Source organism: Diceros bicornis, chromosome 28 (genome assembly GCF_020826845.1).
Source record: "Diceros bicornis minor isolate mBicDic1 chromosome 28, mDicBic1.mat.cur, whole genome shotgun sequence".
Lineage (NCBI taxonomy): Eukaryota > Metazoa > Chordata > Mammalia > Perissodactyla > Rhinocerotidae > Diceros > Diceros bicornis.
In genome coordinates, this window is record NC_080767.1 from 33434167 (window position 1) to 33460662 (window position 26496).

At 37.8% G+C, this 26496-nt stretch overlaps 1 protein-coding gene across 3 annotated transcripts in view; it reads right to left on the bottom strand.

Annotated features, from left to right (window-relative positions):
* SCAI (suppressor of cancer cell invasion) overlaps window positions 1-26496 on the bottom strand; it is a 138195-nt gene that overhangs the window by 10050 nt on the left and 101649 nt on the right. For all 3 annotated transcript variants that reach the window (XM_058524019.1, XM_058524018.1, XM_058524020.1), the window contains 3 exons: window positions 18604-18676; window positions 15029-15202; window positions 14726-14826 (listed from right to left, as the gene is read on the bottom strand). In XM_058524019.1, coding sequence (XP_058380002.1) covers window positions 14726-14826; window positions 15029-15202; window positions 18604-18676 — 348 coding nt within the window. The remainder of the gene's footprint in view (window positions 1-14725; window positions 14827-15028; window positions 15203-18603; window positions 18677-26496) is intronic.

Below are 26496 nucleotides of genomic sequence, written 5' to 3' on the forward strand. Positions count from 1 at the left end.
ACAAAAGATTGGGGGGAAAAAAGGACAGAGAAGGAATAACAAAAGATAAAAGAAAAAAAAAATTGTAATTACATGGAAGCAAAAGAAGGAGACAACTTCAAGAACCAGGTAATTCTCATTTGGAAATTCTTCTTCATTTGGTAATGTCTATAGACTATAATTTTGCGCACATTTAAAATTTCCTGAAGAAATAAGTTACTACCTTTCTATGCATCTAACATGACAGCTCATATATTCAAATGTCATTTCTTTCTCTCTTATGCCTGTGAGCCTCACGCATTACAAAGACCAGATTTTTCTTTACCACACTAAATACTATGAGAAGTGACAAAAATGAAATGTTCAAAAACCTGAAGAAAAAAAAAAAAAGGAAGAAAACAAGAACTACTGGGGGACTACTGTAAGCTGAACAATTCTCTCGGCTCCCACAGGGCTGGGAGATGTCTGAGTTCTGACCAAACACCTCCCGGAGTGGAGAATATTTGTTCAAACAGGGAACATAGGAAAGAGACCCCAGAAGAACCATGCCTCTTAGTATTAGGCCAAAATAAGCCTATATCTGCATGCTAATGCTACTCTAAATCCACCCCAAAAAAGCTTAAAAACAGGCCATGAAAAGGTCAAAGAGATGCACAAGCAATTTAACTCCTGCCAGAACAAAGTCCAATACTCGTTAAAGAAAGATAACAAAACCCAGAATCCAACATCATAAAATTCACAAAGCCCACAATCTAACAGAAAATTACTAGACATGAGACCCCCTAACCAGTAGGAAAAACAATAAAAACAAACCTATAAAGGATAGAAAATACATAGTATTAGCAGGTGAGGACTTCAGCTATTACATATACATTCCAGAGCACAAAGGAAAACATAAATATAATAAGGAGAGAAATGGAAAACATTAAAAGAAACAAATAGAACTTCTAGAGATGAGAAAAATGTAATCTCTGAAGTGAAAACCTAGATGCGATTAATAGCATATTAGACATTGCAGAAGAAAACATCATGAACTTGAAGACACGGCAATGGAAACTGAAACATGAAGAGAAAAAAAGACTTAAAACTGAAGAGCACATCAGTGACGTGGAGGACAATATTAGGTTGTCTAACATATATGTAACTGATGTCTCAGCAAGAGAGCAAGGGAGGAGGAGAAGAAAAAATATTTGAAGAAATAATGGCTGAAAATATTCTAAAATATTTTAAAACTATAACCATAGGTCCAAGATGCTCAATGAACCCCAAGTAGGAAAAAAACAACAAAGAAAACCCTATCAAGGCACATCATAATCAAATTATAGAAAACCAATATAAAGAGAAAATCTTAAAAACAGCCAGAGGAGGGGCCGGCCTGGTGGTGCAGTGGTTAAGTGCACGCACTCCACTGCGGTGGCCCGGGGTTCGCCAGTTCGGATCCCGGGTACGCACCGACGCTGCTTGTCAAGCCATGCTGTGGCGGTGTCCCATATAAAGTAGAGGAAGATGGGCATGGATGTTAGCCCAGGGCCAGTCTTCCTCAGCAAAAAGAGGAGGATTGGCAGATGTTAGCTCAGGGCGATCTTCCTCAAAAAAAAAAAAAAAAGCCAGAGGAAAATGAAAAGACATTACATATTGCAATAATTAACAGAACAAGTATGCAGAAAATCAGTAAAGATATAAAGAACTTGAACAACATTATAGACAAACATGATCTAACAGACATATTTTATAGAATTCTTCATCCAACAGCAGCAGCAAATACATTCATTTCAAGTGTCCATAGAACATTTACCATGATAGACCACATTCTGGATGATAAAGCAAGTCTCAATAAATTTAAAAGACCTCAAACCAAAGTATATTATCTGACCTCAAGGGAATTAAATTAGAAATTAATAAGATAAAGATATCTTGAAAATTCCCAAATATTTAGATATGTTAAACAATATATTTTAAATAACTCATAGTTCAAAAAAACAAATCAGAGTGAAATAAAGAGTATTTCAGATAAATAAGTAATGAGAGAATTCACCACCACCAGATTTGCACTATAAGAAATGATAAAGGAAATTCTGTACTAAGAAAAATAATACCAGATGGAAAAATTAAATCTATAGAAAGAAAGAAAGAGTACCAGAAATGGTAAAAAGATAACATTTTCCTCCTCATTTAAAATTTTTTTAAAAAGATAATTGACTCTTTAATGCTATGATAACCACCAAGTATCGAACAGTATATATCCTATGTAAAAGTCAAATATATGACAATAATAGTAGAGAGAAGGGGAAGGAGAAAATCAAAGTATATTGTTGCAAGACAATTATATTAAATGTGAAGTCATATTAAAAAAGTAAAACAAGAGATAGAGCATAAATAAATAGTGTTTTAAATTAAAACTCTAAAACAAAATAAAACCTCAATTAATTCAAATGAAGATGAAGGCAAGGGAGAAAGGAAAAAGGTACAAACCATAGCCAGGACAAACAGAAAACAAATAATACTATATTTAAATCAAACTATATTAAAAATTACATTTAATATAAACATAATTTAAAACTAAAAATGTCAAGTAAAAGGTAGAGATGGTCAAACTAGATTAGAAAAAGCAGGACTGAATAACTAATGCTGTTGAAAAGAAATCCACTTTAAATATTAAGACAGACATAGGTTAAAAGTAAGAGGATGAAAAGAGATTTGCCATGCAAATACAAACCAGAAGAAAACAGGTTTGGTTAAATTGGTTACATCAATATTGAACAAACTGGATTGCAGATCAAGGAATACTGCCATGCATAATGACAGACATTTCATAATGATGAATGAGCAATTTCAAGAAGACATAACACCTCTAAGTATGTATGAACTCAATAACAGCTTCAGAATGCTCAAAGAAAAAACACAACTGTAATAAGAAACTAACCAATTCACAATTATAATTAGAGGTTTAGATACTCCTCTGTCAGGGATAGAACAAGCAGGCAGAAAATCATTAAGAAACAGAAGACTTCAAGAACACTGTTTAAAAATAGTTCAACATCAAACTGAACAAACTGACATTTATACATCACTCCATATAATAAAAGCAGAGCACACATTCTTTTCAAGAGCAGATAGAACCTTTACCAAGATAATTCATGTGCTGGGTCATAAAACAAATCTCAATAAATTTGAAAGTACTGAACTCATAGAACTAAAGCAGTGCTTAAAAGGTAAGTACTTGTATTAGAAGAGGAAAAAAGTTTTAGATCTAAGCTTAAAAATATAGAAATTAAAAGAGCAAATTAAAATCAAAGTAATTAAAAAGAAGAAAAACAACAATGTACTAATGGAAATAAATAGAAAAGAGACAAACAGTAGAAAATCAGTGAAAGCAAAAACTGTTTATCTGGAAAGATCATTAAGATTAATAAGCCATTAACTAGGCTGAAAAAGAAAAAAAAACGAAACGTTATAAATATGAAGCATGAAAGATCACTAAAGAGCCTACAGGAATTAAAAGGATAATGGAATACTATGAACAATTTTTGGCAATAAATTAGACAAACAACTTGCAAGACACAAATGATCAAAATTGACTAAGAAGAAACAGAAAACATGAACACACTTTGAAATTGAATTCACAATTTAAAACCTTCCAAAAAAGAAAACCCCCAGTCCAGATAGATTCACTGATTAACTCTATCAACTGCTCAAGGAAGAAATAATACCAATCCTAAAGAAATTCTTTAAGAAACAGAAGAGAATGAAACACATCCCAATTCAATTTACGAGGTCAGCATTACCCTGATAACAAAACTACATAAAGACATTTACGAGAAAACTAAATACCATAATCATTCATAAAAACAGATGCAAAAATCCATAATGAAATATCAGCAAACTGAAACCAGTAATGCAAAAGGATAGTAAATGATCACAAAATGTGTTTAACCCAGATATATAAGGTTGACTTACAATGAGAAAATCAATGTTATTCACCATGTTAACAGAATTAATATATATCAGATCAATTAATGTAGAAAAAAAGTATTTGACAATCTTCCATACCCATTTCTGATAAAAACTCAGCAGATTAGGAACAGAAGGGAGCTCAATCAACCTGAAAAAGGGATCTATGAAATATCAACAATTAACATCATAATTTAATGTGAAAGACTAAATATTTTTCCCTTAAAACCAAGAACAAGGCAAGGACATCCATTCTCACTACTCTATTCAACATTTTACTGGAAGACCTGCCTTGAACTAAAGCACAAAAAGCCAATAAAAGGCACACAAATTGGAAAGAAAGAAGTAAAACTGTTTTTGTTTGAAGATGACATGATTATGTACTAGAAAACCTTAAAGAATGTATAAAAAAAGCTAACGGAACTAATACTTCAATTTAGCAAGACTGCAGGATATAAGGTCAATTTAAAAAACAGCCCTGTTTCTACATATTAGCAACAAACAATTGGAAAATGAAATAAAAAATACAATTCTACTTAGAAAGCATCTCAAACCTTAAAATACTTTGTAATAAATTTAATGAGATACATGTAAGACCTGTATGATGAGAACCACAAAATGCTGCTGAAAGAAACTACAAGAGACCTAAATAAATGGGGAGATATACCATCTTCATTGATCGGAAAACTCAATATTATTAAAATACAACTCTCCACAGATTGATCACATAGATTAAATGCAATATCGGGCCGGCCCCATGGCTTAGTGGTTAAGTGCGCGCGCTCCACTACTGGTGGCCCAGGTTCGGATCCCGGGCGTGCACTGATGCACTGCTTGTCCGGCCATGCTGAGGCCACATCCCACATACAGCGGCTAGAAGGATGTGCAACTATGACATACAACTATCTACTGGGGCTTTGGGGAAAAAAAAAGGGAGGAGGATTGGCAATAGATGTTGGCTCAGAGCCGGTCTTCCTCAACAAAAAGAGGAAGATTAGCACGGATGTTAGCTCAGGGCTGATCTTCCTCACACACAAAAAATAAATAAATAAATAAACAAATAAATGCAATATCAATCAAAATGTGGATATGCTAAAATCCACATAGATATGCAAAGGACCTAGAACACCCAAAACACTTAAATTTTCAGGGGGGACTCACGCTACAGGATTTCAAGACTTACTATAAAGCTACAACAATCAAGGCAGTAGAGTATTAGAGAAAAATGCCAGAGGTCAATGGAACAAAATTTAGAGTCTGGAAATATCCCTATATATACATGGCTGACTGATTTTCAAAAAAGTTACCAAAGTAACTCAATGAGAAAAGGATAATCTTTTCAACAAATGATACCAGAACAATTTCATATCCATATGGAAAAAAAAAACACTTTAATCTTTACCCCACACTGTAAATAAAAATTAACTCAAAATAGATCATAGACCTAAATGTACAAGCTAAAACTATAAAACTCCTAGAAGAAAACATAGGAGAAAATCTTTGTGACTTTGGGATAGGCAAAGATTTCTTAGATAAAACACAAACCACAAAAGAAAACAATTGTTTGGTTGAAACTTCATCAAAATTTTAAAAGTTTAGTCTTTAAAAGCCACTGTTAAGCAAACAAAAAGGCAAGCCACAGCATGTGATAAAATATAGCTAATAAGCACATAAAAAGATGTCCAATAGCATTATTCACCAGTGAAATGCAAATTGAAACTACAATGAGATACCACTATAAATCCACCAGAATGGTTAAAATTTGGAAGACTGACAACAGCAAATGTTGGCAAGGATGTAGAGAAATGTTCATATATTCTTACTGGGAATATAAAATGATACAATGACTTGGAGAAAAAGTCTGGCAGTTTCTTATAAAACTAAACACATACCTGCTTTATGACCAAGAAAATTCAAAATATATGTCTGTACAAAGACTAGTATAACGTTTACAGCCGCTTTATTTCTGACAGTCAAAAATTTAAAACTGCCCAGGTGTTCTTCAAAAGGAGAAGACCTAAATAAACTGTGGTATATTCAGACAATGAAATACTACTTAGGAATAAAAAGGAATGAGCTACTTATACATGAAATAACATGGATGAATCTCAAGAACAATATGCTTGGTCAAAATTTTACACAAAAGAAACCATACTGTATAATTCAAGTTTATGAATAAGTGGAACTAATCAGTAGTGATAATAATAAAAAGGGCGTTGTCTCTGGGGTAATGGGTAGTGGACTGACTGGAAAGGGGTGTGGAGAGAATTTTCTGAAATGATGCTCTGCTGTATATTTGACTGGGGTTTGAGTTACACAGGTGTATGTATTTGGCAAAACTCATCTAATGGTACACGTCAGTTTTGTGCATTTCACTGTATGTAAATTTTACATTAAAAAAAGAAGTAAATATATATATATAAAATTCCAGTTATTTATATGCATGATGAAGTGTTGAGGGGTAAAGTCTACTGATGCCCACAATTTACTTCAAAATGATTCAAAAAATGGGACGAATTGATGAATGGAAAGAGGGATGGATAAATGGACAAAATGTGAGAGAGCAAATACACCAAAATGTTAACTGCAGAATCTAGATAGTGTGTATACAGGTACACACTGTATAATTAACATTTTAAAATTATAATAATAAAATATTATATTTTAAAACTAAAACTTACAAAAGACTTTTAAAAATGTTCAGGCATATTTGAAAAAGAACCAAATGTTACCTACAGAACTAAAAAATATAATGCATCTGGAGTCAAGACGGCGGCGTAAGCAGACTCTGAACTCACCTCCTCCCGTGGACACAGCCAATTTACAACTACTCGTGGAAAAATTACCCCTGAGACAGAACTGAAAACTGGATGAGAGGAACTCCTGCAATAACGGACAATCCTAACTGGGGTAGAAGAGGCAGAGACTCCCGTCTGGAGAGGAAAAACGCCGCCTTCACCAGCCGCCAGCTTCACGGCCGCCGGGAGCAGCGCACAGGTACGCAGCCCTCCCTGGAGACGCGGGGCCCTGAGCCGGGGAGCGCCCCCGCTGTGGGCATTTTGTGGACCCAGCACAATCGAGACCAGCGGCATAATATCTGACTGTGCCTGCTACTAAACCATTGGGGAGCACCCCCAGAAAACCCGGTTCACAAAGAAACTAAAACTGGCTCTTAAAGGGCCCACGCGCAAACTCACCGGTTTCAGGAAGCACCCTAAAATCACCAGAAAGAACGGTGTACAGTGCTTTGGTGACAAGAGACTCACCTAATAGGCCCTGAGTGCATCTCGGTGAGGGGTGAGACCTCTCCAGGGACTGGGACATTGGCGGCGGCCACTGTCGTGGCCTGGTGTGGGCGTGCTGACACAGAGGCCATTGGAGTTCTCCCTGAGGCCTGCTAGCCCAGGGTCTGCCCCACCTGCTAGAGCACCGATTTAATCCAGCTCAGCCAGGGCAGGCAGCCCACCCTAGAGACTGGCCCCACCCAACAACAAGCCCTCAGGCAACTTGTGGGCCTGCATAGACTGGTGACTGGATCTGGATTCTCTGCAGCCTGGCAACTGAGCAGGGCAGGGTGTGCACAAGGAGCGGGTGGAGAGTGTGGGGCGGTGGCAGAGTGTGTGAGGTTCCCGCCGTGGAGAGACTGGGTCTGCTTGGGGAGGTCGGGGCACTCACACGGGGCAGGACTGTGTTGACTGTGTGTGTGGACCTGTGGGTGGCAGGGCTTCTCAGCTGCAGAAGACTTGTGCTTCTCAAAGACCCACATAGGAGGTTTGCTCCACCTTCCAAAACCTGAAACAATTGGGTGCTCCTGTGCCTGAGGCCAGCCCCACCCAGCTGCAATCCTCAGAGAGCTGACAAGAGACCTAATAGGCTAGAGGCTTATAGCAATTGTAAGGCCCTGAGCCTAACAACCTGCCACGGTGGGGGCCTACTCACTTAAAAGAAATACTGCAACACAAATGTGGTATTAGAACTTGCAGCCAACTGTGCTGGGGATCCCCACACCTGATAAAGAGACTGAAGGGCCCACAACAACTACAAGCAGCTGAGCATTACAACAGCTGGCCAGGAGCATAACTCGGCCTCCCTGGGTGCCTACAGGGAGAGCAAACAGGCCACAACAGAAGGACACACGTAGCCCACATAGGGGTCAATCCTGGAACATTGAGAACTGAGGGAAGCACACTGGAAGCCTCCTAAGCCATCACTTACATAAGGTCACCTATCCAAGAGCAGGAGACGTAGCTGACCTACCTAATACGTAGACACAAGCACAGGGAAAGAGGCAAAATGAAGAGGCAAAAGAATACATTCCAAGTAAGGGAACAGGACAAAACCCCAGAAAAGGAACTAAGTGAAACAGAAATGAGCAACCTACCCGACAGAGAGTTCAAACTAAGAGTGTTAAGGATGCTCACTGATCTGGGAAGAAGAATAGATGAACTCAGTGAGAATGTCAACAAAGAAATGGAAGATATAAAAAAGAACCAATCAGAAATGAAGAATATAATACTGGAAATGAAAAATTCATTAGAGGGACTCAAAAGCAGAGTAGAGGATACAGAAGAACGGATCTGTGAGCTGGACGAAAGACTAGAAGAAATTACCCAAGGTGAACAGGTAAAAGAGAAAAGAATTAAAAAGACTGAGGACAGTCTAAGGGACCTCTGGGACAACATCAAGCGCACCAACATCCGTGTTATAGGTGTCCCGGAAGGAGAAGAGCGAGACAAGGGGTCAGAGAATCTATTTCAAGAAATAATAGATGAAAACTTCCCTAACCTAAGGAAGGAAACAGACATCCAGGTACAGGAAGCACAGAGAGCCCCAAACAAGATAAACCCAAAGAGGCCCACACCAAGACACATCATAATCAAAATGTCCAGAATTAAAGATAAAGAGAGAATCCTAAAAGCTGCAAGAGAATGTCAAGTTACGTACAAAGGAAACCCCATAAGGCTATCAGCAGACTTCTCTGCAGAAACCTTTCAGGCTAGAAGAGAATGGCACGATATATTTAAAGTGCTAAAAGGAAAAAACTTTCAGCCAAGAATACTCTACCCAGCAAGGTTATCATTCAAAATGGAAGGAGATAAGCAAAAATTAAAGGAGTTTGTCACCAAGAAACCAGTGCTACAAGAAATGTTAAAGGGACTGATTTAAGGGGAAAAGAAAAGACCACAAATAGGAAAAATTATCTATTTCCATGATTAGAACGTAATGGATACAAATGCACAACAAAGAGGTTAGATATGATATCAAAAACATGAGGGAGGAGGGGAGTTAAAGAGTACAGCTTTCAGACAGAGGTCAAACTAAAGTGACCATCAATTCTGTATAGAAGAAGAAAGCAACAGAGAAGGACTACTAAACACTGAGAAAAAAAAAAGTTAAAAAATGGCAGTAAGTACATACTTATCAATAGCTACTTTAAACGTCAATGGACTAAATGCTCCAATTAAAAGGCATAGGGTGGCTGACTGGATAAAAAAACAAGACCCATATATATGCTGCATACAAGAGACACACTTCAGACCTAAAGACACTCACAAACTGAAAGTGAAGGGATGGAAAAAGATACTCCACGCAAATGGCAATGAAAAGAAAGCTGGGGTAGCAGTACTCATATCAGACAAAATAGACTTTAAAACAAAAACTGTAAAAAGAGACAAAGAAGGGCATTACATAATGATCAAAGGAACAATCCAACAAGAGGATATAACACTTGTAAATATCTACGCACCCAATGTAGGTGCACCTAAATATATAAAGCAATTATTAACAGACATAAAAACAGAAATAGACAGTAACACAATAATAGTAGGGGACTTTAACACTCCACTTACACCAGTGGATAGATCATCCAAACAGAAGATCAACAAGGAAACATTGGCCTTAAATGACACACTACAACAGATGGACCTAGTAGATATATACAGAGCATTCCATCCAAAAACTGAAGAATACACGTTCTTTTCAAAGGCACATGGAACATTCTCCAGGATTGATCACATATTAGGCCACAAAACAAGTCTCCATAAATTTAAGAAGATTGAAATAATACCAAGCATCTTTTCTGACCACAACGGTATGAAACTAGAAATCAACTATAGGAAGAAAATCAGAAAAGCCACAAATACGTGGAGATTAAACAAAATGCTACTGAACAACGACTGGGTTAATGAAGAAATCAAAGAAGAAATCAAAAAATACCTGGAGACAAATGAAAATGAAAATACGACATGCCAGAATTTATGGGATACAGCAAAAGCAGTTCTAAGAGGGAAGTTTATAGCTATACAGGCCTATCTCAACAAACAAGAAAAATCTCAAATAAACAATCTAACAATGCACCTGAAGGAACTGGAAAAAGAAGAACAAACAAAGCCCAAAATCAGTAGAAGAAGGGAAATAATAAAAATCAGAGCAGAAATAAATGAAATAGAGATCAAAAAAACAATAGAAAAAATTAATAAAACCAAGAGCTGGTTCTTTGAAAAGATCAACAAAATTGAGAAACCTTTAGCTAGACTCACCAAGAAAAAAAGAGAGAAGGCACAAATAAGTAAAATCAGAAATGAAAGAGGAGAGGTTACAACAGACACCTCAGAAATACAAAAGATTATAAGAGAATACTATGAAAAGCTATATGCCAACCAATTCGACAATCTGGAAGAAATGGATAAATTCTTAGAATCATACAACCTTCCAAAACTGGATCAAGAAGAAGTAGAGAATTTGAATAGACCAATCACCAGTAAGGAGATCGAAACAGTAATCACAAACCTCCCCAAAAATAAAAGTCCAGGACCAGATGGCTTCCCTGGTGAATTCTACCAAACATTCAAAGAAGACTTAATACCTATCCTTCTCAAACTCTTCCAAAAAATTGAGGAGGGGGGGAAGCTCCCTAACTCATTCTACGAAGCTGACATTACCCTGATACCAAAACCAGACAAGGACAACACAAAAAAAGAAAATTACAGGCCAATATCACTGATGAACATCAATGCAAAAATCCTCAATAAAATACTAGCAAATCGCATACAACAATACGTTAAAAAGATTATACACCATGATCAAGTGGGATTTATTCCAGGTATAAAGGGATGGTTTAACATTCGCAAATCAATCAACGTAATACACCACATTAATAAAATGAAGAATAAAAATCACATGATCATCTCAATAGATGCAGAGAAAGCATTTGACAAGATACAGCATGCATTTATGATAAAAACTCTGAATAAAATGGGTATAGAAGGAAAGTACCTCAACATAATAAAGACCATATATGAGAAACCCACAGCTAATATCATCCTCAATGGTGAAAAACTGAAAGCCATCCCTCTAAGAACAGGAACCAGACAAGGATGCCCACTGTCACCACTCCTATTCAACATAGTACTGGAAGTCCTAGCCAGAGCAATCATGCAAGAGAAAGAAATAAAAGGGATCCAAATTGGAAAGGAAGAAGTGAAACTCTCACTATTTGCAGATGACATGATTTTATATATAGAAAACCCTAAAGAATCCACCAGAAAACTTTTAGAAGTAATAAACGAATATGGTAAAGTTGCAGGACACAAAATCAACATACAAAAATCAGTTGCATTTCTGTACACTAACAACGAAGTAGCAGAAAGAGAAATTAAGAATACCATCCCATTTACAATTGCAACAAAAAGAATAAAATACCTAGGAATAAACTTAACCAAAGAGGTGAAAGATCTGTACACCGAAAACTATAAAACATTTCTGAAAGAAATTGAAGAAGACACAAAGAAATGGAAAGATATTCCGTGCTCTTGGATTGGAAGAATTAACATAGTTAAGATGTCCATACTTCCTAAAGCCATCTATAGATTCAATGCAATCCCTATCAAAGTTCCAACAGCATTTTTCACAGAAATAGAACAAAGAATCCTAAAATTTATATGGAACAACAAAAGACCCCGAATAGCTAAAGGAATCCTGAGAAAAAAGAACAAAGCTGGAGGTATCACACTCCCTGATTTCAAAATATACTACAAAGCTATAGTAACCAAAACAGCATGGTACTGGCACAAAAACAGACACACAGATCAATGGAATACAATCAAAAGCCCAGAAATAAACCCACACATCTATGGACAGCTAATCTTTGACAAAGGAACCAAGAACATACAATGGGGAAAAGAAAGTCTCTTCAACAAATGGTGTTGGGAAAACTGGATAGCCATATGCAAAAAAATGAAAGTAGACCCTTACCTTACACCATACACAAAAATTAACTCCAAATGGATTAAAGACTTGAATGTAAGACCTGAAACTGTGAAACTTCTAGAAGAAAACATAGGCAGTACACTCTTCGACATCAGTCTTAGCAACATCTTCTCAAACACCACGTCTGACCGGGCAAGAGAAACAATAGAAAAAATAAACAAATGGGACTACATCAAACTAAAAAGCTTCTGCACAGCAAAGGAAACCATCAACAAAACGAAAAGACAACCTAACAATTGGGAGAAGATATTTGCAACCCATACTTCTGATAAGGGCTTAATCTCCAAAATATATAAAGAACTCATGCATCTTACCAACAAAAAAACTACCAACCCAATTAAAAAATGGGCAAAGGACCTGAACAGACATTTCTCCAAAGAAGATATACAGATGGCCAACAGACACACGAAAAGATGTTCAAAATCATTAACTATCAGGGAAATACAAATCAAAACTACAATGAGATATCTGACGCCCGTCAGAATGGCTTTAATTAACAAGACAGGAAACAACATGTGTTGGAGAGGATGTGGAGAGAAGGGAACTCTCATACACTGCTGGTGGGAGTGCAAACTGGTGCAGCCACTATGGAAAACAGTATGGAGATTCCTCAAAAAATCAAGGATAGAACTACCATATGATCCAGCCATCCCACTGCTGGGTATTTATCCAAAGAACTTGAAAACACCAATTTGTAAAGGTACATGCACCCATGTGTTCATTGCAGCGTTATTCACAATAGCCAAGACTTGGAAGCAACCTAAGTGCCCATCAAGGGATGAATGGATAAAGAAGCTGTGGTATATATACACAATGGAATACTACTCAGCCATAAGAAATGATGAAATCCAGCCATTTGTGACATCATGGATGGACATTGAGGGTATAATGCAAAGTGAAATAAGTCAGAGGGAGAAGGTCAAATACCGCATGATTTCCTTCATTAAGTAGTAGATAATAACAACAATAAACAAACACATAGGGACAGAGATTGGATTGGTGGTTACCAGAGGGGAAGGGGGGAGGGAGGAGGGTGAAAGGGATAATTCGGTACATGTGTGTGGTGATGGGTTGTAATTAGTATTTTGGTGGTGAACATGATGTAATCTATGCAGAAATAGAAGTACAATGATGTACACCTGAAATTTTTACAATGTTATAAACCAATGTTACTGCAATAAACAAAAAATTAAAAATATATATATAATGGCTAAATTTTTTTTTTTTTTTTTGGTGAGTAAGATCAGCCTTGAGCTAACATCCATGCCAATCCTCCTCTTTTTGCTGAGGAAGACTGGCTCTGAGCTGACATCTATTGCCAATCCTCCTCCTTTTTTCTCCCCAAAACCCCAATAGATAGTTGTATGTCATAGTTGCATGTCCTTCTAGTTGCTGTATGTGGGACATGGCCTCAGCATGGCCAGAGAAGCGCTGCGCTGGTGCGCGCCCGGGATCCGAACCCGGGCCGCCAGCAGCAGAGCACGCGCACTTAACCGCTAAGCCACGGGGCTGGCCCCTAATGGCTAAAATTTTTAAAACCTCAATGAACAGTGTTACGAATACATGAGTACACAGAAAGAAACCAGCTACTTAAGAGCAAAACAGACAAGGGACTTGAACACACTCTTCACAAGAAACACAGAATAACAGGTACGAAACGTTGCTCAACCTCAATAGTAATCCCAGAAATGAAAATTAAAACCACAGTGAGCTACTACTTTACACCCACCAGATTCACAGGAAACATAAAGTATCACTGAAACAAGTGTGACAAAGATTAGAGCACTAGCACCTCTTACACACTGCTGGTGTGAGTGTAAAGTGATACAACCACTTTGCAAAACAGTCTGGCGTTACCTAGTAAAGTTGAATATGGCTCCATCCTCTGACCTCACAATTCCACTATTAGGTACACTCCCCACAGAAAACTTTATATATGTGTACCAGGAAACTGAAAGAAGATTCCACAGTACATCGTTTATAATAATACAAAAATGGAAACAACCCAAATGTCCATTATCAGTAGTATGGATGAGTAATTTGTGATATATAGTCAAACAACAGAATCCTATATAGCAGTGAAAATGAATGAATGAAAGCTACAGTCAGTCATCAACACGGCTCAATCTCAGGAATGTAATAGTGAGTAAAAAAAGCAAGTTGCAGAACAATACATACAATAAGGATCCATCAATATGTTGTGTAGGAATACAAATACATGTGACAAAACTATAAAGAAAAGAAAATGATAATTATAAAATTCAGGATTTTAGTTTCATTTGAGAGGGAGACAGGATCAGGGAAGACCCACAGAAGGGCTTCAAAGGTAACGAAAATGTTTTACTTCTTAAACTGGGTTGTAGGTACTCAGATTTGCCTTATATTGTTCATCTTTATACCTTACATTTCAATTTGTGAATATTATTTTGGATCTATTCAGGCTTTATTTAATACAGGTAAAATACAATACATGATTCTTAAATACTAAAAATGGTACAATTGGTCTTTAATAACATTCTTTGCCTACCCGAAAAATCTTGTGCATCCTCATGGTGGCCGAACAAAAGATAAATCTTGTGAGAAGCAAGCGGAGAAATTCATCTCCAAAAAACTGGAGAAATGCCTGATCTGCAAAGAGGAGAAAGGTGACAGCAAAGGGACACTTAAATGGAACATACATCTCAAAGGGGAAGAAAAGTTCAGGAAAACCTTCTCAACGTTGCTGCCTTCAACAAGTACCTTTAAAAATTCAAACACTTTAAACAATTTTAAACCATTTTAAATCATTACAGTACGTTCTGTTAATTGTGCAGTTAGATTAGTAGGGTACCTATTGAACGTGAATGGGTCAGTAGCTGGGCAATGTCGCGGTTGATTTTTCGAAGATATTCTTGACACTTTTCCCACAGGCCTCTACGCATGCTTGACAATCCAGAGACAAATAGGAAGGCCATTAGAGGATTGTTCAAAAAGAGAGTGAAGAGGCTACCTCGTTGAGATTGATCTGTAATAACAAACATGTTATATATATATATATATATATATATATAAATAACACTTTTCCAAAAGATAAGAGATGCATTTGAGGAATATCTTAATATGCTGATAATGTATAAAATTAAAGCTATATCATTAAATCATAATTCAACAAAGTAAATTTTGCATGGAACTATAAAAACATATGCCAGGTACGTTGCTTTCTGCTGAATGAGCTTAAGATAGAGCCTAGTCAACTTGAGAGAAATGGAAAACAAACACATTCCTTTGCCTTTTCCCCTTTAACTTACAAATTTCATTCAAATATGGCAAGTGCTGGATCATGAGCTGACAAGTACTAGAACCGCCAATCTTTTTCATTCTCCTTTGTTAGTTGCTCTTTCTCTGCCTATGCCTTAAATACCAACATGTTCTTTCTTTGGCCCTACACATTGCTGACCTCACCTACTACCATAACTTTGGTTATCCTTCATATGCCTACTGATTCCCAGTTCTCTAGTTGTAGCCTAGACTGAGCTCCTTAGGTCTGGAACTTTGCTGTCCTACGGTAGCTGCTGGACACTTAAAATGTGACTGGTCCAAATTGAGACACACTGTGAAGTGTAAAAAACATATGGGATTTCAAAGCCTCAGTACAAAAAGATATATTGTTAACCTTAATTTCACCTATTTCTACTTTTTTTCAATGTGGCTACTAGAAAACTTAAAATTACATATGTGACTCCCATTATATTTCTATTGGACAGAGTTGCTCTAGACTACCATATTCAACCTAACTCTCAAAGGTAACCTCAACCTCAACAGGTCAAAAATTGAAAGGAAATTCTTTCCCCTTTTGTTCTTTCACAAATCTGCTTTTTATCCAGTACCGTCATTTCTACCAGCACCTCAGCTAGAAACCTGGAGTCCATACCCGCCTCCTTCCTCTCCCTTGTTCCCTCACATCCAGTCCATCACCAAGTCCTGTTGGTTCTCTTGACGGAGTATCTTTTGAAGCCAGCTAACTAGCCACTGTCCCGGCTCTGGCCACCACCATCTGCCTATTTCCATCAATGCTCCTCTCCGATTCATTCTTCACAAGGTTACGTGAATGCTCTTTCACGCTACTCCTCTGTTCAAAATCTTTTGATGGCACACCATTTTCCCCCATTTAAATCTCTTAACAAATCTTAAAAGGTTTTTCATAATTCAGTCACACAATCCCAAACTCCACGCTTTAACTAGCAGGAACTACTTTAATTTTTCTAAATGTTCCATAACCTCTCTCATCTCGGGGCTCACACGCTCTCTCTCTGCTAGAACACTCTTGTTCAACCCTTCCCCATCCCCATCTAATTCTACATACCCTCCAACTCCACTTCAGACATCCATTTCACCCACTCTCTTCACCCTCAAGGGCTGGTTAGCAGTTCCTCTGATGTGTGCTTTCTCCTATGAAACACTAATAGCACCTACAGTAATTGCCTTTTGGGCTGTCTTATCTTTACTGGACATTTGGCTCTTGTGAGAAATATAACTGTGTTTGTCTGGTCAGAGTGTTATCTCCAGTGCCTAGCACAGTACTTGACAAATAAATGTTGAGTAAATGTTTGTTGAATGAATGAATGAACTCTTGGTTAAAGAGAGAACTGTAGACTTTATTTTTTATTTATTTATTTTTTGTGAGGAAGATCAGCCCTGAGCTAACATCCGTTGCCAATCCTCCTCTTTTTGCTGAGGAAGACCGGCCCTGGGCTAACATCCGTGCCCATCTTCCTTTACTTTATATGGGACGCCGCCACAGCATGGCTTGACAAGCGGTGCCTTGGTCCACAACCGGGATCCGAACCTGCAAACCCAGGGCCGCCGAACGCGAACTTAACCACTACGCCACCAGGCTGGCCCCAGAACTGTAGACTTTAGATACCAGAGGTACAGGAACTGAATTTAACATTCCAAATACTTAGGTATCTGCTAGTTTTGTGCCCAAACAGGGCACATTTAAGGGATTAGAGGTCTAAGCTTTATAGCACAAAAATAGGGTACTGAACTAAAAAATGTTAAGGACATATTACAACTAAGCATATTAATAACGATGTCAGCACACACTGGATATTTACTATATACCCAGAATTATTTAATGAGGTAGGTACTACTATTATCTCCATTTGATAGGAAAGAAACTGAGGCACAAAATGGCTGAGTAACTTCCCAAGGTCACACAACTAGTAAGTGGTTGAGTTTGGATTCAAATCCAATCAGTTTGCCTCTAGAGTCTGTGTTTTTACCCTTTACACAATAAAGCCTTGGTATTAACCCATTAGACAATGCAGTTTTAAATAAAGCTGCATCTTGATAGGACAAATGGATAACAAAAAGTACTCTCAGTTAATTGGAAGGGGTTCCATTTCTCCAGAAATGATAAGAAACAGGTTAACAAAGTCGTCAAAGCAGGAGAATTTTACCGTTGTTTGAAGGTAAGTTCTATCCCTTGGTAATTTGACTTTTGGACACATGAACTTAATGTTTCTACATGTTTTTTCCTATTAAACAGCAGAACTTACCTTAAAACAACGGTGAAAAGTCTCCAGCTTCTCTCAGGCATTCAAACGCTGACCATCACTTCCTGTGTCAAACTATGTCAGCGGACGGGACTTCTGGCTGGGAAGTAGCAGTAAAATGCCATCTCCCACAGAGAGACACCGCACTATTCACAGTCAGGGAGATAGTGAAACAGTGACAAGGACGGCCAAGACAGTGGCAACGTTCGTTTAGTATTTCACCTAGCCTAATGACTGCGAGTTAGAATCGGGTTTTATGTGTTGCTTGCTTATTAAGGACATATTATTCAAGACAAAAAGTCTTTCATTTCTTGGCCATCTGAGAAATGGCCCAAACACTGACCTGTCTCTCTGGCCCACTGAGAAAAGGTTCTTTTATTTAAAAAATACGAGGTAACAAAGTGAACAAAAGAAACCCTTTCAGTTGTGCCAGTTAGGTTATCTAACTCTTAGGTACAGGCTGAGACGTTTTCTAGACCAGAAATCTTTTGCTCTTAAAAGATGGCTAAAGTCTGTAACCAGAGATACAGGAAATCATGCTACACGGAGGAAGACAAGCACACCAAAACAAACATCTGCAAAACACATTAGAAAATTCATGAATCGTGAGTTCCCCAACAGCGAAGGACTAAAACCACTCCTTTCTCAGGGATGATTTATTATTTCTTTTAGAATTATCTCAAGGCCCAAAGGTAGCAGATTAAACAAGTCTGTTTGTTGGCAAGACTTCTAGGTTTATTTCAGATTGACACCTGCCACATTAAACACTATAAATCCACATGTGATCATTATGGGTGGGAGAGACAAAGATCAGCATTATTCAAAAGGTAGACAGCGTTTATTTACAACCTACAACAGGTGAACATACCTTGTAAAGCTTTTGGATATGCTGTAGGAGAAAGCAAGCAGACTAGTGGCTGTCCAAATAAGTTTGTGAAATTCTGTAATATATAAGAGTTTAAAACTTTCATTAAAGATTTGACCAAAGACAGTCACTCAGTAATTTCCCAAAGCACATCATTAGTGTATAGATTGGGCCCTTTTACTCATAAGCAGATGCAGAAACATCTGCAACAGCTTAAGAGACTGCCATTCATATATAACTACCATGCAAAACAGACTTTCTTAAAATAGTGAAGTTTACCAAGTGAACTACTGATGTTTTAAATAAAGGCATTTACATGGTTGTAGCATTACAGGGAGAGGTCATCTGGCTATCTACCAAGAGCCACCCCACTGGGCAACATACACTAGTATTTACAGGGGTGAATTTTCCAAGATCTAGGATCTGGCTCTCAGTCTCACAGGCTCTAGAACCTGACTTACTTGTACGTGAAGACTGGATCCATCTCTCATTGTGGATCATATTAACTGCTCACATAGAGTGATGTATAAATCTAAAATGTCAATGCATTCCTTTACAGTGAGAATTAAACTAACACTCAAACTAGAATACCCTTTGCATGATTAAGGATCTCGTTTCCCTAAATGCAGATCTACACAGGAAGTAAAAATCACAGACTGGTAGGGGCCGGACCGTAGTGGTTAAGTTTGCAAGCTCCACTTCAGCGGCCCAAGGTTTTCAGGTTTGGATCTCCGGCGCGGACCTACACACCACTCATCGAGCCAAGCTGTGGCAGACGGGCTGTGGCATTCCACATATGAAGTAGAGGAAGATGGGGACAGATGTTAGCCCAGGGCCAATCTTCCTCAGCAAAAAAAGGAGGATTGGCAATGGAGGTTAGCTCAGGGCTAATTTTCCTCACCAAAAAACAAACAAAAAAAAATCATAAACTGGCAAAACAATAAGAAAGATAAAACTCCCAAGAGTAAACTTAATAAGAAGTGAATAAAAGCAAAAATAACTTACAAACACTCCTGAATGATAAAAATGAAGAGTTGAACAAACAGAAAAACATACTATATTCTTAGAGAGGAACCCATTCTAAAGATTTCATTACATCAGTTTATTAAAATTTAAACCAACCTTAATAAAAATGACCACGGATTTTTTCCTGCAACTGAAAAAAATAATTCTCAAGTTCATATGGAAAAAGAAGATTAGCCAGGAAAACTCTGAAAAAGAAGAGCAAAGAAGGGGAACTAGACTCATCAGATATTAAAACAGACTTTAAAGCCTCAGTGATTGGGGCTGGCCCGGTGGTGCAAGCAGTTAAGTGTGCGTGCTCCGCTGCGGCAGCCTGGGGTTCACCGGTTCGGATCCCAGGCGCGCACCGACGCACCGCTTGGCAAGCCATGCTGTGGAGGCGTCCCATATAAAGTGGAGAAAGATGGGCATGGATGTTAGCCCAGGGCCAGTCTTCCTCAGCGGAAAAAGAGGAGGATTGGCAGATGTTAGCACAGGGCTGGTCTCCTCACACAAAAAAAATAAAATAAAGCCTCAGTGATTAAAAATGTGTGGCACTGAAGAGGCAGAAGATCAATGGAACAGAATCAAGAGTCCAGAATTAGACCCCAAAACAGACAGGCCTTGAGTATATATGCTAAGATGACAGTTCAAATTGGTGGGAAAGACTGGATAGCAATATAGGAAAAAATGTTGGCTCTATACCTCACACCATTCACTAGGATAAATTCCCAATACATCAAAGATTTAAATGTAAAAAATTAAACAATAAACGTGCCAAAAGAAAATAAGGGTTATTTTTGTAACCTAGGAGATCTTCCTATTACGATTAAGATTAATAAACCCAGTTACAAAAATCAAAGGCTTATGCATAGTAAAATATAGCATAAACTAATTCAAAAGCCAAATGATGAACTGAGGAGAATACTTGCAACTCACATTACAAAGGATTAATCTCCTTAATACAGAAACAGATTCTCCAAATTCATAAGAAAAAGACCACTGACCCAATAGAAAAATGGATGAAAGATAACAAGGAATTCACAGAAAAGGGAATACAATTGGCTCAAATACATGAAAAGATGCTCAACCTTACTGACAATAGGAGAAATAAAATCAGCTACACTAAAATACCATTTTTAACCTATCAGTTTAGCAAAATTTCCAAAAGTTTGAGTATATACACTATTGGCAAATATATGGGGAAACAAACACTCATATATATAGGGGGTAGGAATATACACTGGTACAAACTCTTTAGAAGACATTTTTGCAGTATCTAGTAAATCCAAATGCATATTCCATTAACACAACAATTCCACAACTAGGAATTTACCCCACAGATATACTCTCAAACCTGTGAAATACCATAAGTCCAAAGTTACTCCTTTTGCATTGTTAGTAACAGTAAAGGACTGGAAACAATCAATGATCAGCAATAAGGGATTAGTAGAATAAATTATGGCACAGCCATACAATGGAATACTATGCAGCTTTAAAAAAAAAAACGAAGAAGTTATTTATGAATGGATATGGAAAGATCTCCAACATTTCTTATTAAGTGAAAAAAAGTAAGATACAGAACAGTGTGCACAGCATGTTTCTACCATTTATATAGCTAAGAAGACTAAAGACTATATATTTGTTTTGGCTTTTATATGCATTTAAAAAAAATTTCTAGAAGGATAAACAAGAAACAGATAACAGTGATTACCTACATGGAGAGATAGTAACTGAGTGAATTAGGATTGGGAGGGATGAAGAGATTTCACAATATGCCTTTTTGAAATTTTTGAAAATAATAATCAATATAAAAAAATTAAACAAATAATTAAGATAAATTAGAAATTTCTTGTAATCAAAACAAAAGGAATAAGTTGAACGCTATTAAGGAGCATTGTTCCAATAAGGCAGCTTGAGGCATTCTTCCACATTGTAGAGATGCCTTCTGGATCCTTGGCCACGATGCTCTCGCTCTCAGATAGTGCTAACATGGACACTAGTGCTAACATGGACACTGCTGTTCTTTATGTCCCAAGGTCTCCCTTTTCTTTGCTTTCCTTGTTGATCAACCTGTCTTCCGATTTTTTTTTTTTAAATACTGTGTAGAAAGAGTTAGCATAACAGGCCTGTTACCCTTTGAAAGGCCTGCTTACAAGGTTGGCCCTTGGCTGGCTTCTGGAAACAGATTTGGGGAGGGTTCCCACCATTAGCAGAACTGATAAGAGTGGCTCACATCGCCTAGACTGTGCAAACAAGATGGTTTATGCTGAACACCTGCTCCAGCTTTCCTTCCAGGAGAGCGGCATTTTGGTTCACGCCAGGCAGAGGGTGTCTACATGACCAGTCCCCAATAAAAGCCCTAGGCACGGAGTCCCTAGTGAGCTTCCCTGGCAGATATTTCACCCGTGTCCCCCTTGTTGCTGGGAGAATTAAGCACATCCTGTGTGGCTTCACCGGGAGAGGACTCTTGGAAGTTTGCACCTGCTCTTCTCTGGACTTCATCCCATGTGCCTTTTTCCCTTGCTGATTTTGCTCTGTATCCTTTTACTGTAATAAATCTTAGTAGTAAATATGACTATATGCTGAGAACCATGAGTCCTCCTACTGAATCACTGAACCTGGGGGTGACCGTGGGGACCTCTGATTCCCCTCTATCAGATTATATTTAAATTTTAGGCCTGAGAAATGGTTTCTTAAAGGATGTTTGACATGTCTCTATTCTGACCCATTCAGTAATTAATTTTGTAGTTTAACTTCCATAGGATAATCTTATTTTTGTTATTTGCAAGTTTTTGGAAATGTCTCATAATTGCCCCCATATGTGGATTATATGATTCAATGCTATTACATTTAAGAAAAATTATGGCAAATGTATGTAAATGGAACATATGTCGAAGAAATTTTAACTTGTTATAGCTCATATATAAGAGTTATTGATTTTTATATATTCACCCCATATCTAACTACTTTGCTGAATTTGTGTTCACATTAATAGTTTTTGTGATTCCTCTTGATTTTCTAAATATAAAATCGTATCATCTATAATTAATGATTTTTGTCTCTTTCCAATATTTACACTTCTTACTAGTCTGGACAACTTTTTTTACTGTTTTATTTTGAGAATGTTATGAAATTCAGGTCAGGACTAAAACAAGATTAATCACAATGATAACAGCAGGCATTCTCTTTTTCTTTCTTATTTTAACTAAGAATACTTTTAGTGTTTCTCACTCTAAGTACAAAGTTGGCTACTTAACATAGAAGCTCTTCATCATAAGCTGAGAGTTTTTTTGTTAAGAATTGGTACTGAATTTTATTAGATTTTACAAAATGACCATCGAGATAAGCATGTGATTTTTCTTATTTTTCCTATTGATATAGTATATACAATGTCAATTGATCTTCATATATTTAACCTTCATGCACGATTCAGATAAACTCTTTTGGTAGATCATTCTATTAATAGGTCTATTACTAGTATTTTGTTTAAATTTTTCTAATCTATAACGATAAACTAATCCAGAGTACAATTTTCCTTTGTGTGCTATTTTTGTCTTGAAATAGTGTCACTATCATAATGATTCCTGTCATTTACTGAGTGCTAACCACTTTCCAGGGACTATCCTCACCTTCTCAGATCCTACCCTGTCATCTTAACAATCCTGTAGGCTCAGTATTGCCAATCTATTTTACCAAGAAGGAAAAAGAGGCTCTGAGAAGACCAAGGACATGCTTAAGATGATACAAGTGTCTTGTGGCCTAATTGCTAAAGAATGAATTGGATAGTTCTGATCTTTTCTGGAATTGTGTATTTGATTCTAAAAGTTTCAAAGTATTTATTGGTAAACCCAGAAGGGCTGGAGCCTTTCTTGTGGGGAAAGGGAGATAACTTTGGTCACCTTCCCCTGTTTTACACCCTGTGACTGGGTTCTTCAGATCTCCTTCTTATGGCCATTAGCTGTTTTTCTCCCAGGAAATTATCTATGTAACTGAGACTTTCAAACATCTTACCACTTTAAAACAGTATATAGTGTCCTTTTTAAAGATCTCTTTTCTTCAACAAATACTCATTGAACCTACAGACTAGACATTGTTGTAGGTGCCAAGGATACAGCAGTAAACAGATAAAAAATAACCCTGTCTTCCTGGAGCTGATATTTAGATGGGGGTGGAGGTGGCAGGTAGAGACCCACAGTGAACAAAGTAAGGATGTTATACAGTATCACAGAAAGTGACAAGTGCTCCATGTGGAAACACAGCATAGAATACAGTTAGCAAGACAGACTTTACATCCAGATTGTGTTTAAATCTCAACCCAGCCACCTGCCAGTTGTGTGTGTGACCCTGGGCAAATTACTTAACCTTTCTGTGCCTTGGTTTTCTCATCAGTAAAATGGGGATAATAAAAGTAACATATTGGGTTGTGGGAGGATTAAATGTATTAATATTTGTAAAGTGCTTAGAACAGTACACAGAACTATAGAGAAGCTAACTAGAGATTATTAAGAAAAATAAAGAAAGAAAGGTAAATAGTGGTGGGGAGGCATCTAGTTTTAAATAGGGCAATTAGGGAAGACCCTATTAAGAGGCTTCAGTTGATCAAACACTTGGAGAACAATGTGGGTATCTTTGGAAGAGGATTCAAGGCAGAGAGAACAGAACACAAAGATGCTAAGCAGAAGACTGCCAGGTACGTCCGAGGAACAGCAAGGTCAATGTGGCTGAAGAGAACTGACCAAGAAGGAGACTGGCAAGAGAGAAGATCAGAGAGGCATCTGAGGGGAGGGAGGAGGTGTGCGAGGGCAGATACATAAAGCCTTTACTCAGAGTGAGAGGAGGAGACTCTGGAGATTTTGAGTAGGGAATTGACACGATCTGACGTACAGGCACACTCTGTGGGGAACGAGGCAGGAGGAGGAAGACCAGTTAGGAAGCTACTCCAACAACTCAGGGGAGAGACCATGGTGGCATGGACCAGAGTGACGGCAGTAGAGGTGGCAAGATTCTGGAGTTATTAGTTATAGCCAAGAGGATTTCTGGAAATGGATGTGAGGTGTGAGGGAAAGAGGAGTCAAGTATGAAACCAAGGATTTCTTCTGGGGCAACTATGAAAGCATAATGGCCATTACCTGATATGGAGGTGGACGAGGTCTAGGAATTCTGTCTTGGGCATGTTAAATTTGCAATCTCTATTAGAATTACCAATTAGAGATGCGGAGTAGGTAGATTATACTCGAGTCTGGAGTAACAGAGAGAGGTCTGGGCCCGAGACATAAATTTGGAAGCTGTCAGCATAGAGATAGTAATTAAACTTTCATGACAGTCATAAAATTACATAAGGGCATCAAGGGATCCAGTTGTAGCTAGAAAATAAAAGGAACAAGGACTGGGCCCAGGGGCATTCCAAGGACAGGAGGTCAGAGATGAGGAAAACCAGTGGACAGGACAGAGAAAAAGAACCGACTCCAGACCTCTTTTGCCCTGAGGCAATGGAGCAACTTGAATTCAGGTTTTAGAGGTCTTATCCAGAGAAGGGGACAGAAGTCAGAGCTCAGGGTCTGCCTAAGACAGGAGTCTAATGGAAAACCACCCCTGTTAAAATGGAACCCAAAAGGCTACACCCTTAGTGTAAGGACAAACCCAAACCAAAGTTCATGTCTTCCTTCCCCCCACGCCCAGTCCCTCAGGGAACTGCAAGGAACATTTTCTCGGTGCTGAGTAGAGCAGACAAACAAACAAAAAATGCAAAGAGTTCCTGCGGGTTGTAACTACAAGCCAGTCCTCTTGCAAGTTTGCTCCCCAAATTCATACCACCTAGGTAATCCCCAAGACACGGCTGAAATGGTAGTGACTCTGGGTGTCTAGCAGAAGCAAATGCAGACCCTCTCTGGGTGAAACTACCTTCATTCTAGGGCTCAGTGCATTTCCTACAAATAATTTTAAGGATACTGAGAAGAAACTAGTCAAAGATGGACATACAAGGATACAAAAATAGCAAAGGGTGTCTTTAAGGAGCAAAAGCAAGTTTCAGGTATAAGAATTATCAGATAGATAATAAATAATAAAATAAGTATGCTTATTCAGTTTAAAGAAATGAAGAACAAACATGAAAATAGAAAATAGGGCAATGGATTGTTTGAAAAAGAACCAAATAGAACTTCTAGAAATGATAAATATCACAACTAACATAAAACTCAAAAAATGAGTTTAATAGCAAATTAGTCACAGCTGAAGAAAAAATTTGTGAAGTGCAAGATGAATCAGAGGAAATTATCCAAATCTCAACCAGAGAAACAAAAAAGATGGAAGAAACAGAAGAGTCAAGAGATGTGGAAGACACAGTGAGAACGCTATGTATACACATAACCAGAGATCCACAAGGAGATGAGAGAGAAGCTGGGGTCCAGCCAATATTTGAAGAGATAATGGCTGAGAATTTTCCAGCAATAACGAAAAACTCCAACCTAATCTCAATAGGTTAAATATAAAGAAACAAAACCTAGATGTATCACAGTATAACTGCAGAACGCCAAAAACAAAAAGACGGTCTTTCAAGGTAGCAGAAAGAAATGGAATGAGCGAGGCTGACTGGCAGAAGAGCTCTTACGTAATCTTGTTATGAAGGTGAATGCCTTAACAGACCGCAGCAATCTGCAGCCATCAGTCAAATACTTTAGGACGAGGCTGTTTAAGTAAATACGACTGTTTTGACAAATGTGTAAGTCATGTTCACGGGCAGGGATCCAGCTCTGTCATAAATATTTAAATACTCAAAGGATTTTCTTATTCCAAAGAAAATAAAGCAGAATGAAGTGTTGCCCAAAATGACTGAGGGAGTTTTTTTTTACTCCCACTAGCACTACATTACTACAGATAAGGCCACTTCAATTT